The 16,235-nt window shown below is 38.5% G+C and overlaps 1 protein-coding gene across 4 annotated transcripts in view; it reads right to left on the bottom strand.

Moving 5' to 3' along the window:
- Nucleotides 1–8,200, bottom strand: part of LOC118109494 (anoctamin-1) — a 48,265-nt gene extending 40,065 nt beyond the window's left edge. For all 4 annotated transcript variants that reach the window (XM_035156645.2, XM_035156643.2, XM_035156647.2 and 1 more), the window contains exons 1-2: nt 7,837–8,200; nt 2,419–2,796 (exon numbers count right to left, since the gene is read on the bottom strand). In XM_035156645.2, the coding sequence (XP_035012536.1) occupies nt 2,419–2,796; nt 7,837–7,941 (483 nt within the window). In that variant the 5' untranslated portion in view covers nt 7,942–8,200. The remainder of the gene's footprint in view (nt 1–2,418; nt 2,797–7,836) is intronic.
- Between the last annotated feature and the right edge of the window lie 8,035 nt (nt 8,201–16,235).

Here is a 16,235-nt window from a genome sequence, read left to right as displayed (position 1 = left end):
ATCACAAATGTCATACCTGGCATTTTATTGTTTGGGGAATTTTGACAGGGTCGTCTCACAAAAATGCAAGCGCAGGAGCAGAAATGTGTGAGCAGAAGTTTTTGAAACTCAGGACATTTGTGCAGCAACAGTTTATCTGAGTGCAGAGCAAATTTACACGTGAGAACTTTAATGCCTAGTACACAAAAAAAAAGTTTCAGCCTGATTTCCACCCAACATACAAAACCCAGCAAAACTCCCGATCACAAGATGGAAAGAAATCTTTTCTCAAAACCAACTTAAGCAGTTTTTACGAAGATCCTGACATCAGTTATTATGTTTTTTTCGTTTAATTCTACAGTTGTTTAATACCATTTAAATTGCCATAATATTTGATAATTTTTATCTTTAGAAAGTTTCAGTGTATATTATAATTGTTTTAAACGCATGCAAATATTGAAGAGGAAAGTACACACACACAAATGTGTTCTATACTGCAAAAGATAAAACTTTTTAAACTCATGAACATGTTGAAGAGTAGAATATTTAGTCACAAAATTAGTCACCCATCTTTAGGTTTTACACACTGATGTTTAATTGCTGCAGCTTTTAGTTAAAATCTTTTCTAAAATTAGGTGTAGCCCGTTAATTTTGAAAAAAAAGTTAAATTTCCGTTCTGAGACAAGAGATGTTTCAGGAGATGCAACTCCACCACACAGGGAGCCCTGCACCCAGGTTGGCTCTGGCAGGACCTGAACCCAAATATTGTTCAAAACATTTTTGTCTGAACCTTAAGGTCTCGCTCGACATTCTATGTAAAGTGCCTTGAGATAATGCTTGTAATGATTTAGCGCTATACAAAGAAAACTGAATTGAATTGAACCTGGCCCAGCATGTCCGGTCCAGCATGTCCGGTCCAGCATGTCCGGTCCGGTCCTCAGGTCTCTCCACAGATGCCCAGCTGAGGGTTCACCTCCAGTGCCGTGTTTCCAATGATGTGCTGCTGCAGCTCAGATAACTCTGTGCGCCTCCATTTTCTTTTACATCCTACTCTTATGTGTTTGACAATATATATTTTGACTTCAAATCTAAGACCAAACAACTTTTTTTACTTCAATTATTCCACTTTCACCTGATACAGCTTTCACTGCATTCCACGTATAGTTTTTTGTTGTATTTTATGCAAACTACTGACAAATACCAAATATAACAATTTTTTTTACACACATCCACCCCTGAAGTGGCACAAATACGCTTGCATGGATTTAACACAGTGTTTATAAGAAATTGTTTGTAAATAATTTGATTTCAATAGTTTATGAAATAGTACGACTTTTTAAAGATTTGTTGAATCTACTTTATATTGGCCCATTTAAAAATACTGTATAAATGAGAGAGTACCGAATGTAACGTGCAGAGAGTCTGTTGACTTCAAAAAAACCCATTTCTAATGAATAGTTAGTATATTTTGATAAATTTGTGTGTTACTAGAGTATTTATGCCACTTCACTGGCAACGACAGAAGACGTCACATTATTTTCTATTATAAGAGTGGAGATACTGTATCTGTTGCTCATGGGCTTACGGACATACTGTGCCTTAAGTCAAAGTCTAAAAATGCTAGAATTGTAAAATATCATAATTTTAAGCCACAATAACAAATAGTTTTCGAGATTACGCTTTGCTCTGCAAGGTCTGTTGGGGTAAGATATTGGGTAATTCTGGTAATTGCAAACTGGAACCAGCTATAACAAACCTATTCATGACTGGTAAACTGATCTTCAAGTGTAAATTGGTGGAGTGAGTTCCCTTTTAAATACCAGTGTAGTTTGATCTGTAGATATTTTCCCTCTTATCTGCAGCCAGACGTTATAAGTAGACTTCAGAAGGAGAAATACTGCAACAGGCTCAGCTCATGACACTTGGGACAGATCATAATTCATGCACTAGTTATTTCTGTGCAGTTTAAGAACGCATCATGACGTAGAGTTTCATGAACCATTTTCAGACATGACCGAATCCAATCAATTGAGTAAGAAAGAGTTTTACAGATGATAGGTTTGTGTGAACAGGTACTCGTGGGTACAGATACCGAGTCAGTGTGAGAGACTCAGCCCTGCAGCTGTGGGCTGAAGCAGGACTGCACACACTGTGACCTGTGACACAAAGTTGAACTTTGAACACTTTTCCGCTAATCTCCTTCTCTTTACTTAACTTACATCGTGTTAGGTGTTTCTCATTTATTTAATTTCCAATATGTCATTAATAAATGTAATAATTTTGACATGTTATTTCCTACTTTATGACAGTAACTTGTATTATTGTGATATTGCTTTGCGAACAGAATAAAGAAACATGTCAATAGAGTAGATGCCGTTAGAGCTAGATGTTATGTGGAGTGTTTCTGGAGAGGGTAAATGGATAAAGATATAAACTCACATCATCTTTCTCCAGCTCCAGCCCCATATCTCTCAGTTTCCCCTCAAACTCCTCCCTCCTGAAGGCCTTGTGATCCTCGTGGCCATTAAATGTCTCTCCAGGACAGCCAAGCTCCACGTCGGCTCCTGCTGATGTCGAGTCTTTCGGCCTTGGCACTTGGGGACGTCGAAGACGTTCGTCTCGGCCGTGGGGGACACGTCGTAGGCTGCGGGCAACAGCATTTTCAGTCAGCAGGTGTGCTGAGTGTCGACAGGAGCGGCCCCCACCTGGCTTCTTCACATGGTAGGTGAGGACGTAGTCAACACGCCGCTGACCGTCCTGGAAGTAGAGGCCGTGCTGACAATGGGTGTTCTCCTCTGGGGTTAGAGCCTTCAGCAGCTGGCAGAATGCACAGGAGTATAAACAGGGAGGGGTGAGGATTTCAAATGCACTCTTATGAACACTGATTTATGAATGCAAGATTTCTTGTGTTTTTGTCTGTTGATAAGAACAAATCCAGAAGACAAAGCAAAACATTTCAAATGACTTTGCAAAACAGGTCAATTTATTAGTTTCCCTTTAAAGTTTCAGACTCTGTGAAGCTCATTTTTTCCAGTGTTTCCACATTCTGATCAATACACAGGTCATGGTGTTAAACTATTTCACTGATCAGCAGATGGTGGTGACATATCAACATGTACTGCAATAAATCAGCAAAGGCAGGGAACAAGACGGTACACCAACACAGTAGATGGCAGTAATGCACCTTGACATTGGTTGCCTCCCGCCAATAAACCTAACAAAGACAGAAAGAAAACTCCACAAGGCACAGCACCCCTGCTCCCATCAGGAGTCTTATTAATGTTCAATTAAACAAGTATAATCAATGCTTATATAAGATTAATTTATTTAAAATGTAGACATTCCAGCTGGGCTCTCTATGTCTCAGCTCATTGTTTCTTTCTACAATGACTACTCAACCATTATTACATTATTATGTTTATAAATATTATGATTATTATTATCATCATCATCGATATTATTATTATTATCATTATTATTTATGTTGTTGCCACGATAGACATCAGCACCCATGATGATCTGTGTAATGGTAAAAGAAAATTATGAACTATGAATTTTAAATTTTTTTTTGGTTGCCACCTGCTGCCATAGGTTATCTGAGACTGTAGAAAAGGGCGTGTTCAACTCGTTTGGCAAACTGCCTGTTAAGAGACGCTGCACCGCCCCCACTGATTACAAGGCACTGTTTGCCTGTTTATTGACATTTTATTAATATTGAACAAATTGTGTGTTCAAATCACATCACATTCGACACTACCCTTCCTTGGACCCTTAATAAAACAGATGCCAAGTTGCTTGCATACATATAAATATTTTTTATCCAAATTTTTAATTAAAATCTCTTGAGTTAATTACTACAAGGAACTTCTTATGTTCATTGATTTTGGCGCCTCTGTGGATAAAAGTGGTAGTGTTTCCACAGTCTCCTGTGGTAACAACTTTGGTCTAGTCAGCGTGCGCATTTCTTTAGGATGGAGTGGAAAAAAGTCACTCAGCTGTTTGCAGGATAGCTATGAGATAATGTATCTTTATGTTGCTGTATGATTGATAACTGTAATATGACAACCGTTTATACACTTTGGTTACATGTAAATTCATTGTAAAAGCGAAAGTAACCAACATTCCCTCGTAATATTTTGTCTTCATTATGCCAACAGCAGATATAAATCGCTGGCAAGGCCAACAGAAAATGTTAAGTTATAAGCCAACTGCTGCTGACTGGAAAGTATACATAAATAATTATATAAATACATACATAAAAGGATAAATAAATAAATAAATGTATAAGTAAATACATAATTATATAATTAAATGCCTGAATAAATGACTAAATGTGTATTTATACATTTATTTATACATGTATTTACATATTTCGAGTTTTATCTATTTATTTATACTTCCATTTATACTTTGCGTAACCTGCCGGACAGAACAAAATAAAACTGTCAACTTCAGTCATCAATAGTCAGGGGGCGGGTTAAAGCTTCTGATGCACGATATTAGGAAAACATGCGATATGAGATAACATTGTTTAATATCGCGATGACGATATGATTTGGGATAAATAAACATAAATGGTCCCTGGCTCCGGACGCAGAGACCACGACAGCTCCGTGGCCGGGAGAAGGCGCACAGCCCGGCCGCAGCGCCACGTGTGTGTGTGTGTGAGAAAGTAAGAGAGAGAGAGAGAGAGAGAGAGAGAGAGAGAGAGAGAGAGAGAGAGAGAGAGAGAGAGAGAGAGAGAGGAAAAGAGGGAGCTAGCAAGCGACGGGTGAATGCGCTGCTCTGAATAAAGATTTAATTCATTAATAAAAGTATCGATCTTTATGTGATGATCAGTATTGATATTGTGACGACAAACAAATCAACTTTTAAACTGTAGCAAGTCAGATACGTCAGCTGAAAGAGAGAGAGAGAGAGAGAGAGAGAGAGAGAGAGAGAGAGAGAGAGAGAGAGAGAGAGCGCAAGCATGTGTTCGCGCTGTTACTTCCCTCAGGTTCTGGGATCATAAATAAGCTTCATAATTCTATATATAATCAACAGCTCATATTGATGAAGCCGACCCGGGACAAACGTGATCTCTAGAAGTTTCCACAGCAGAATTTAGTTGAAGGAGGCAGAGCGAGATTTGACAGAGTGACTCGGCTCCGTCAAATATGTTTTTTAATGACTGAAGTTGACAGTTTTATTGTTCTGTCCAGCAGGTTACGCAAAGGATAAATAAAAGGATAAATAAATAAATAAATATATAAAATTCGAAATATATAAATAAATGTATAAATAAAAAAATTAAAAAGTATATGTATAAATGAATACATAAATAAATGTATAAATAAATGTATAAATACACATTTAGTCAATTATTTAGGCATTTAATTATATAATTATGTATTTATTTATACATGTATTTATCCTTTTATTTATGTATTTATATAATAATTTATGTATTTATACATATAGTTTTGGCCCATAAAACCCTCCATAGAAAGCAATAAAGCATACTAAAGAGCAGTTTCTTTCCTCAGGCTTTGAAACTTTTCAATTCATCTTGCAGTAAATCGATTTGTGTAATCTCATTGGTGGTAATTGTGTTGTAGGTCACAAAGAGGCAGCGGGGGGTGTTTGTTGGGTGCCATAGCATTGGTGGCAGCTGCTATGGCTACTATGGCACTTTTGAGTAAATTTTATAAAAGAAAGAAATAGTGTATGAATTATGATCTGTCACGAGTGTCATGAGCTGAGCCTATTGCAGTATTTCTCCTTCTGAAGTCTACTTATAGCATCTGGCTGCAGATAAGAGGGAAAATATCTACAGATCAAACTACACTGGTATTTTAAAGGGAACTCACTCCACCAATTTACACTTGAAGATCAGTTTACTAGTCATGAATAGACTGGGTTTGTTATAGTTGGTTCCAGTTTGCAATTGGAGAAATACCTGAATTACCCAATATCTTACCCCAACAGACCTTGCAGAGCAAAGAGTAATCTAGAAAACATTTGGTTATTGTGGCTTAAAATGATGATATTGTATAATTCTAGCATTTTTAGACTTTGACTTAAAGGTTCAGTGTGTATAATTTAGTGACCACATCTAGTGGTGAATTTGCATGTTGAATACCCCTCACCTCAACCTACCCTTCCAAACATGAAAGAGAACCTGTGTCAGCCCTCAGTTGTCTTAAAAACATTGAGGTGTTTAGTTTGTCCAGTTTGGACACTGTAAAAAACATGGCCGCCTCCCTAGAGATAACCGGCTGCCGATGTAAATATATAAACGTTTTTTAAAGTTAAAGGGACCATTCTCGGGTAAAGACAACAACAATTCGAACAATTTAGATGATTACACACATGAAAACATCACTAGGATGATTTATATTCAATTTCTTCCAATAGATCCCTTTCACCTAAATATTATACACTGGACCTTTAAGAGTTGAGCATCAGCTTCTGCCGTTTTGATTATGACCATTCTTTTGTTTAAATCTTCTGTTTTAATCTGATCCTTTGTAGTAACCCAACTTTACGTAATAACAATAATTAATTACTACCACACCCCTAAACATGGGTGCCACATGGCCATGTTTCTGAGAGTAGCTCTGATGCCTTCAGTCCCTTGGTAATTTCGACCAAAACCTTTTGAGATCTGTGGTATATAGAACTGATTATTACACACATGTAATTTCTTATCAAAATTTTAAGGACTCTCAATCTAAGCTCACAGTATAAAGTTTGTGGAGCACATTTGGACATGTGAAAATCAATTTTTTTAGTTTATTGGCAGAAAAAGTTTGGTGCGCTAGATACATGGTTCAAAAGAGTCCTCCCTAGTCTCTAAATAAATCATGGGTGTGCTTAGACATAACATGCAATAAACCAAACATAGTGTTATCTAACATGCTCTTTAAAATACAAGTATAACAGCACCTTTGCTGATTGCTATTTTAATGGCAGATTTGTCAGGTATTAAGCGACAGTACTCGTGCACAAGCAGATCTTTGTGTTTATGTAGATGCATATTACTTGTTGCTAATATGACCACTGACTTGAGACAATGATTTTTAACCATTGCTCCTACTGCTTCAAGATAGCAATGTTTCAACATTGCACCTGACCACAACTCATTTTAAGGCCGCTGCAACATCTTTGCTTACAGAAGGTTCATTAAGAAGGCCCCATGTTCATTCCCTTCTGGCAGTTTTAATCCAGCTCTTCTCTGGGCTCTTTGCTGCCCAGACCACCAGTGAAGGGACATACAGTACAGTGGAGGTCTGGACAACAAAGAGCAGTAAAGTGCGATCAGCAGAATGAACTTTGTTTTGATCTTCCTATTGGACTGAATTAGCAGTGATGGTGCAGGGGGGAATGTCATCAATGTGGTCGTATGACTTCACTTTTACAACTCTGTTTTGCTGGTGGAATCACAAATGGACGATGAGCACAGACAATAATGAAAGTCTTCTATCACTTTTAATAAGAACAAAGGTTAGGTGCTGTATTGAGGATTGTTTATCTTGGTGGCTATTGTTATGTTTTATGTTCATCCATTTATATTTTTTTCCCAGACTTTTAGATCTTCTGTAAAATCCCTGTGATTTTTGGATTAGTGGCCAAACATCGGACTGACACAACAATAATTAAACTGGTTGTTGTGGCCCTTAGCTTAATCTGATATACATATTTTGAAACTTGTTACAATTAAGGTATCCAAAATCACAGCATACTTCATGTGACAAGTGTCTCAGGATTGTCCATACTGTGCACAGCAGAATTAATTCAGTTACTCTGTCTGTCTTGCCTTATCTCTGCCTGTCAGCCTCCGCATGCTCTGTCTCTCTCTCTCATGGAGAGGCTCACCTTAAACTTGCCATGGAAGATAACATCTCGTAGAAAATGTGGAGCCTGTTGCTCAGACTTGGAGGTCGGAGACAGGTTGACTTCCACTTCTGCGTCCTCGGTCATTGTCCAATCCCTGCAGGTCGAAAACGGAGATAAACCGATGTGGTGAGGAATTGTTTGCAAGCCTAATAGTCCACTTTGTGCTCTTCCTCTCTCTACGTCTGTGTCTCCTGTTTGAAATGTCTCGTTATATGACAGTGTTTGGTGTTGAGGAACCCCTCCCCTCCCCTGCTTCTCCTCTGATTTTCTTCTGAGTTGCCACTCGTCTGGGGCTTTGCTCGCCTCCCTTTACAGCTCTGTGAGGAGTTCTGTTGCTGTCTCAGTGTGGAGTGGCTGAAGTGAGCCTGCAGCCCCTGTTACTTGAGAAGCGGTCTGTGAGCCAAGATCTAAACTTAGACAACGATAAAACTCTGATGAAACTCCCTCACTCTCTGTCTCTGCTCAACTGCAATCATGACAAGATCAACCATCCCAATACACAGCCAACATCTCTCTCTCTCTCTGTTTGGCACTTTGCCAGTTGCTACTAATCCATGCAAGGTCAAATGTCATGCATTACATGGCTCACAACCTAAAAACATGTCCAAACAACATTCATAAGTCAACAGGAGCTTTTATATGTGTATTTGAGTGTGTGTGTGTGTGTGTGTGTGTGTGTGTGTGTGTGTGTGTGTGTGTGTGTGTGTGTGTGTGTGTGTGTGTGTGTGTGTGTGTGTGTGTGTGTGCCGCAGACTGAATCAATTAATGGTCATGACGTGAATGCAGTAGCAGCGGTAGTACTACAACTTTAACGACAACAACTTTAGCCTCTGCTACAGTGGACACCCTGTAGAACACATCACAGTTTGACAAAGAAGGGGACAAGACCGCTGGACCACCACCAGTTAATGTGCCCCAGTGTTCAGTGGATCGGCAAGTGGTGCAACTTGCATTCACCTCTCTCTCCACTCAGCAGCTTGCGTGTAGCTACACATACTCTGTATGACTTCATTTGTATATCTAGCAAACAGTTGATTAATGCTCAAAATTTAAATATTACTACATCTGTCATAAATGTGGTGACAGCACGTTTTAAGAAAAGGAAAGACTGAAAAGAAACCTGTATGTGCTGAAGAACAGGCAGCTTTAGTTACACCTGACAATCCTGGGACAACAGTAGTCTGAGTCTAAAAGAAAAGGACCATGCGACATTAGGGTGCTGATTCAAAACGTAGGCACTGATTCAAAACATAACATGCCTCCATACTGCTTGTGTGGTGTCCCCCAATTGTTCGCAAGCCCAGACATTCATATGTGACTCGAAACGAGGTCATTTACACCGTGTTTTGAGCCTATAAGTCACTTGATGACCTTGTGACCTAAATGACCCTGTTTCGAGTCGAATATGAATGTCGGGGCTTGTGAACACTTGGAATGCACCACACGACCAGTATGGAGGCATGTTATGTTTTTTCTGTTGTTTTATTACGTCTGAGGTTTAGGTCACCATCGACTTCGGTTGTATTGGCTTTGGCTGCAACACTGTTTAACCCTGAGACTCCAAAAGTGTTTTGTGGACTCAAACACCTCACCCACCCCTCCATCAGTGAAGTATCCCTTTAAGCTTCCAATCTTCTATGGGTTGTGCCTTACCTGTGTTAAACAGGGTCACAACAGCATAATGCACCAAAATTGGCATGAACAGAGGGAATCCTGACAGTGGCATGAGAGTCGTCTCCATGGGTTTCCACCATCATAAACACCTAAACAAAATACATACTATATGTTGAGTTTTGAGGTGTAACCATTTTTCATATTTAACTATTTAAGGCTAGACTAATGTCCCTAATCACTTAAATACAGTACAATGCATGGTGTGTTTAAGTCTAAGTGTTTATGTTCCTTTAAGTTGGCCAGGATAATGTGGGACACATAGCAATTTTGGGCATATTAATGGAAACTGGACCTGTTGAATCCTTCTCATAAATATTGTTATTGTTTGTATTTTACAGTATCTTATTTTGTAATAGCAGATGCAATATGTAGTAGGTCACAGTTACAAGGTTTGGAGCTCACATCCGCACTTTGGGCAACTTTTTCAACAAAATAAAATAAGTAAAGACATAATTTTAAATGTAAACATACCTTGAAGTCACTTTTGTGTCTAAGTTTGCAGCAGTAACCTACCTCTACTCGTTTGGCACTAACTGTGTCTATGAGTTGAAAAAGGATATTAAAAATGTCAGCATTAAAAAAGATTCTAGGTTTGCACTAGTGAACTACTGACATTTCCTTCTAGTGGCCAGGTTTCCTTTTTGGCACGATGTGTGAAAATAGAAATTTGTTATCATGGTCTCCCACATCAGCTCACATTACAGTTGAGTGAAAAGATAATCAGTTATGTTTTCTGTTTGGGTCATTAAAATAAACACAACTGAGTGACATTAATAGCTTCAAGAGAACATTATGAAGTTATATGGACAGAACCAGTTTCAAATAGAATGCACCATAACTATGCAGTAAAGAGTCAATTCATTTATCAAGGAACAATGTTGTTACATTTAACATTTAAGCAGTACAGAGAAAGCAGTCAAGGAGCAAAAAACACATAAGGCACAAGGTACAATATCTGAGGTCAAAACAAAAGAAAACAGGTGCAAAACCATTTCAAATACAAAACAACAGGAGAAAGAAAAAGAAAGCCAGGTGTTGAAGAAGCTGTTTGCAGTTATGCAGACTGAAAATATGTTAAATGTGTTGCTTCAGGTTGCTGAAACACAGGTTTAAATATCAATATTTTAGGTGCTAATGAGACTTGAAATAAAATCCAGGAAGTGCAGCTTGAGTAACAGATTAATGCAGTCAAAAGATAACAACATTCCTCCCAAAGGAAATTTGTCTTGGACATTCTGTTTACTGCATCCGCTGCTGAAAAAACAATCAATATAATACATTCAACCTCCCCATGTGTCATTCTTTGACACACACTGCAAAGTCACAAACTCTGACCACCACCGACAAACCAATGCACAAGTCCTTGATGCAGTGTATCTTGAGCCAGAACAAATAAATATAGCGTGAGGTTAAAATAAACAAACTGCTAACATTACTCTGGCTAGCTTGTTGTCTGAAGGATTTGATAGACAAGAGTTCTGAAAAACTGTAAAGTACAAATTAATAAGAAACACAGCTTACGTGATTTAAACTAGCTAAAGGCAGACAAACAGATGTCAGAGCTCTTTCATTGAGCATATGTATGTGTCCAGTAAAAACACAAAGTTATGAAGGTAATTGTTGCAGATATTAATTGGTTTGTTCAGTCGCCAGTACTGATCACTGGATCGTGATCGTAAATGGTTTTGTAGTTATATAGCGCTTTTCTATTCTTGATGACCACTCAAAGCTCTTTACAGTACAGTTTTACATTCACCCATTCACACACACATTCACACAGTGCATCTATTAGCAGCACTTTGTTGTTCTATGAGGGGCAATTCGGGGTTCAGCATCTTGCCCAAGGACACTTCGGCATGCAGATGGGGAAGACTGGGGATCGAACTGCTGACCTTCAGGTTGGAGGACGACCGCTCTACCCCTCAGCCACAGCCACCCCATCGTGGTGGCACCTGATCATAGATTATGATAACAACTATATTCCTTGTACAATATAACCTCCTCACATATTCTAGCATTACTGTCACCTCTATCATTTCAACTGTCATTTCTGCTTCCTTCATCTCTGTCAGACATTTTCTTACGTACAAATACTTTAAACATTGATACACCTCTCCATTTATGTTAGACACTGTCTCTTGTAAATATTGTTTCTTTGTTGATGTGCTCTGTTACTCAGCATCTATTACACTTCTGTCCATGCTGGTAGTGGGATCCCTTACATGTGGCTCTCTGAGGTTTCTATGTTTTTTACCCCTTGTTAAAAGAGTTTTTTGGTAGTTTTTTTCTTACTCTTTTTAAGGGTTAAGGACAGAGGATGTTGCACCTTCTTAAGAACCATGAGACAAACTGTGAAATGTGAATATTGGCTCTACAAAAATGTTATTGATTGAACATGAAAAGTAATGCATACAGCCTGCAGCCACTTTCACCTTCACAGTGTCGGTATTTTTGAGATTACAACTGTGCACACTTTCAAGTTGATTGTGATCTATGAAGAGACATTTGGACACAAATGTCCATGTGCACAGTTTCATAAATCTGATTCTGTTTTGACTTGGGGCTATTTTTGTCTATTGTGTGTAGATATTTTTTGGAAGCAATCCTACAGTAAGTTGTAGAAATGAGGCCGCAGGACAGAAAAAAAAGTTACTGAATAAGTCTGTTTAAAAACACAAATAATCCTGAGCAGTTTTTTCTAAAAAGATGGTGAATTCTTTAACTTGTAATTCCTTTTACTAGAAAAAATACATGTATTATCTACAGTATTTTAATTAGCTGAAGAAATACTTCAATAAATGACACCTCAGTCACAACAGTTGCAAAGAGAATATTGTGTGTAAAAAAATGAAGCTGACATGATCCATGATACATTTCTGGGGATGAGGGGACATTCTTTTTGAAAGTAGGCATGGTCATACTGCTTTTGTTCATATAACTCTGGAATATAGACTAAATATAGTTTGAGTAATTGACTTCATTACTGTTAGTATTTGGTTTTAAAGTGGAGCTTAGGAAACCTGTGACGTTTTTCCTCAAGCAATAAAAACTGTCCAAAACATTGAGCTTGAAGTTAATTCTGTGTAGATTTTTCTCTGTGAAGCCACTCCAGGAAACTGTTCTTTCTTCCTCAATTGTTTACTTTGTGAGAACTGAGATCCAGAAACTTTCTGTACAACCTCTCATTCCTGACACTTCAATCCTACAAGCTTATGTAACACGGCAGCAACATCCGCACTCAAGGATATTTTTAGATTTTAAGAGTTAAAAAATATACAGAGAATCAAGCAAAGGAAAGCAGGGACCTTGAGCAGAGGCTCCCAGGGGACAGCATGTGTCTGACTGGATGCATGGGAGCAAGATGTAGGGGTTAAAGGTCAGTTCTCACAGGAAATAGAAGGAAGTGGTGTTTGTGTTCACATGCTGTGATTCAGATTTCCAATGCAATGGCTTAAACCTTAGACATCAGTCAACATGAGTTTCGACTAATCGTGGCTTTCACCACTTCAGCTGTTCACTGAGCCTCACAATGAAACTGTCTATAGAGAAGTGGGTACACTTAACTACAGAGTACTCAGGAATGTGAGTAGTGACCAAGGAGCAAGTGAGGATGTAATCAGGAAGGTCCTAATATATATTGACTATTTAATATTTATATCGTGTATGATATATTAGATAATCATGAGTTGAGCAGATAAGAACAGACTAATGATTTAGGAATAATACGGTAATGATTAGTTCATAAATAATTGTCAACAAACTGACTTTCTTCATGATCGTTGAGTTAACAGCACTAGACTAATGACTTACTTACCTATGAATTACTTTACCAACCACTTAGTGATTGGGTGCAGATTTTCTCCAGAGTTTGCCTTACACACATGAACAACACAGCAGAGGAATCAAACGTGTTCACAACAGAGCATTCAGGTGAGGGGTGGTGCTGCAGGAAGATCCAGGAAGTAACATATTAATTCTGCTGCAGAGATCATGATGTGTTGGTTTAAAACATATCAACACCGGCATCAGCCCTTATCATCACAAATTGTCTTGACATCTTTTTCTTTGTCTGTGAGATATTTGTATTCCTTTTGTTAGTTTTAGTTTTTTTGCATTTGTCACGTCATCAACCCTTCCACTTGCTCGCAGTAAATCCTGCGGAGGCTCTCCTGCTGTGTCTTGACTTCCTGCAGATATTTTACGAGGGGGTTCTCTGGAGTGAATGTCCGAAAGCTGCTTTAGTGATTACCATATAGATTTGTGTGAACCCCAAGTTAAAACGTACATCATGGTTAGTGCATAATCCCTTATCTTTATCTGTTCATAATTTACCCCTCCCCCCAACATAAGTGAAAGCATCATCATATAACTGACAAGCAGCCACCGAGTTTTTACTTGCAAATTCAATTTTAGTTTTCTGTTGGCAAACAATTGGCAGCAAGACTCAGATTTTCTGTTAAAAACTATCAAACACTGTGTGTGTGTGTGTGTTGATACATATTGGGCAGTAAGATTTCACCTGTCTCATTTTCCTCAGAGTATCTTTAATCCTGAGATATAATTTACGTCACCGAAAGGCAGAATTGTTCATTTGAATTAAGTAAATGCCCCTGATTTAATTTAGTGGTTTGCATCTTAACCTCACCTGTCCAACAGTGACCACATCTTTTGTTTCCTTGTGTTTAGTTGTGTTGTGCAATAATGCATTAAACGTGATACCATAAAATGGTGTGCCTTTCGGCATTCAATAAATTTGGTTATCAAAATATTGAATATATATATATATATATATTATATATATTATATTAAATATTGAATATTAATATTAAAAATATTAATATTATATAATAACTTTAATTGATTAAAGTTACCTCGGGGCACCACCCTTCAAAGGAAAGGAAAAGATAGCCAATTTATTGATTAAGTCTCATAAAAGTACTAACTACAAATTTGGAACTCTGATTAACAATTAAATTAATAACTATGACCAAAATTACCGTATAGATAGTTAGCTAAGTTGAAGGATATAGAGTTCTTGACAGTGTAGAGGTTGGCAAAATTCACTTATGCAACATTAATAAAAAAACATTTGTGAAAGAAAAACATTTATTATGAATATAATAAAGTGTAAAAACACAAATTACTAACGGTGTACTTAGGTATGTGAGTATGCATGTGTGTGTCTGTGTGCTTCCAAAATGGCGGCTGGCCACTTTGAAGATAACACCCTCCCCCCTTTTTGGAATGTTTACGACATGTAGCGGGGTTCAGAGGTAATTAGGTGAAGAGATATGCGTGTGTCTGTGTGTGTTGGTGCCAAGTTAGAGAAAGAGTGTAGAGTGAATGCAACGAAAGACTGTGAAGAGCATAACAAACTAGCATTAACTTTCAAAGAACTTATAACCAAAATATCACAACACCACAAATCAAACTTATAAACATCACAAGGAATCGAATAAACAGTCTTTGCTTAGCCTAGTATAATTATTAAGCCCAGTAGTGTTACCCATCCGTGGAAAGGGAAAAGAGGTTGCTGTGCAGTTCGCAGTTCGGTGATGTTGTCTTGCTTGTTGTGTGGCTACTGCCTTCGTAGTTCTGTTGGGCTGTGCAGCTCAGTTGCTGGTTGAAGTTCTCCTGCAGGACATCGCGTTGCTGCTAGGAGGTTGGTAGAGCTTGGATTGCGAGGAGGTTTCCTTGGTGAGATGAGCTGGAGCTCCTCTCGAAGAGTTGGATGGAAAGAGAAGATGTGAGCTGGAGAAGCCAGGCTTCTCCCCTCGGCGATGCAGGAAAAGAGGCTGAGCACCCTTCTCCTCTCGAAGGATTGTAGAAAGAGATAGAAGAAAGGGGGAACAGGCCTTATATTGGCCCGGTGACCTCACAGGTCATGGGGCCCAGAGTGACCAATAGGAGTTGAAACCTGTGTCCCTGGGTTTTTTTTCACACCTCTGTGTGACGTTGAGGCCCCTGGGAGACTGAGTTCCTTGCTCTGGTTTTCTCTGGAACAAAGGACATGCGGCTTCAGGCTTTTGACGACCCATGTAGGCCGAAGTGTAGTCCACAAATAACCATGTCCCAACATTGCCTTATACTATTTTTGCTGTGACGGTCAGTTGTTGACTAGATACAGACATAACATCTGATATTTAAACATATGTTGCACTCAATCATTGCGCTAGTAAGTCATCATGATGTTCTGGACCTTTGATTGAAGACATGTTCTCTCTGGACGACTGAATTTGAATTGAAATGTATTTAATATTCTGAAAATATTTCTTACTGATTTTGGCAGAACTGGTCACTGAAGTAATTAAAAGCTCTGCAGTGGAAGCCGACTCAAATAATATACCTCTTCACTAGCAGTGAATAAACATATCCAACAGCAACATCATCTTTGAATTGGATCCAGTCAGGGCCAATAGACACTAATTGCACCAAATTACTCACCATTTCATCTATTTTAAGCAACACTTTGTTTGCATTTTTAGACAGGACACAAGTTGTAGAACGCATGAGCTGAGGCACATGTAAGAGTTTATTAAGTGTGTTGACTAAGAACACTTCTCAGCTGGCTGAGAGTGGCTGACAGACACAAAGAGGTGACAGTTCAGTTCAGGTAGGCAGGCATGTAACAAAAAATCTGATCCAAAGACCAAAGTGTAACCACCAAAGTGATGGACAACAATCTAGCAGAGTGGTGGTGTCCA

Source organism: Hippoglossus stenolepis, chromosome 5 (assembly GCF_022539355.2).
Source record: "Hippoglossus stenolepis isolate QCI-W04-F060 chromosome 5, HSTE1.2, whole genome shotgun sequence".
Lineage (NCBI taxonomy): Eukaryota > Metazoa > Chordata > Actinopteri > Pleuronectiformes > Pleuronectidae > Hippoglossus > Hippoglossus stenolepis.
This window is presented reverse-complemented; position numbering and strand designations above follow the sequence as displayed.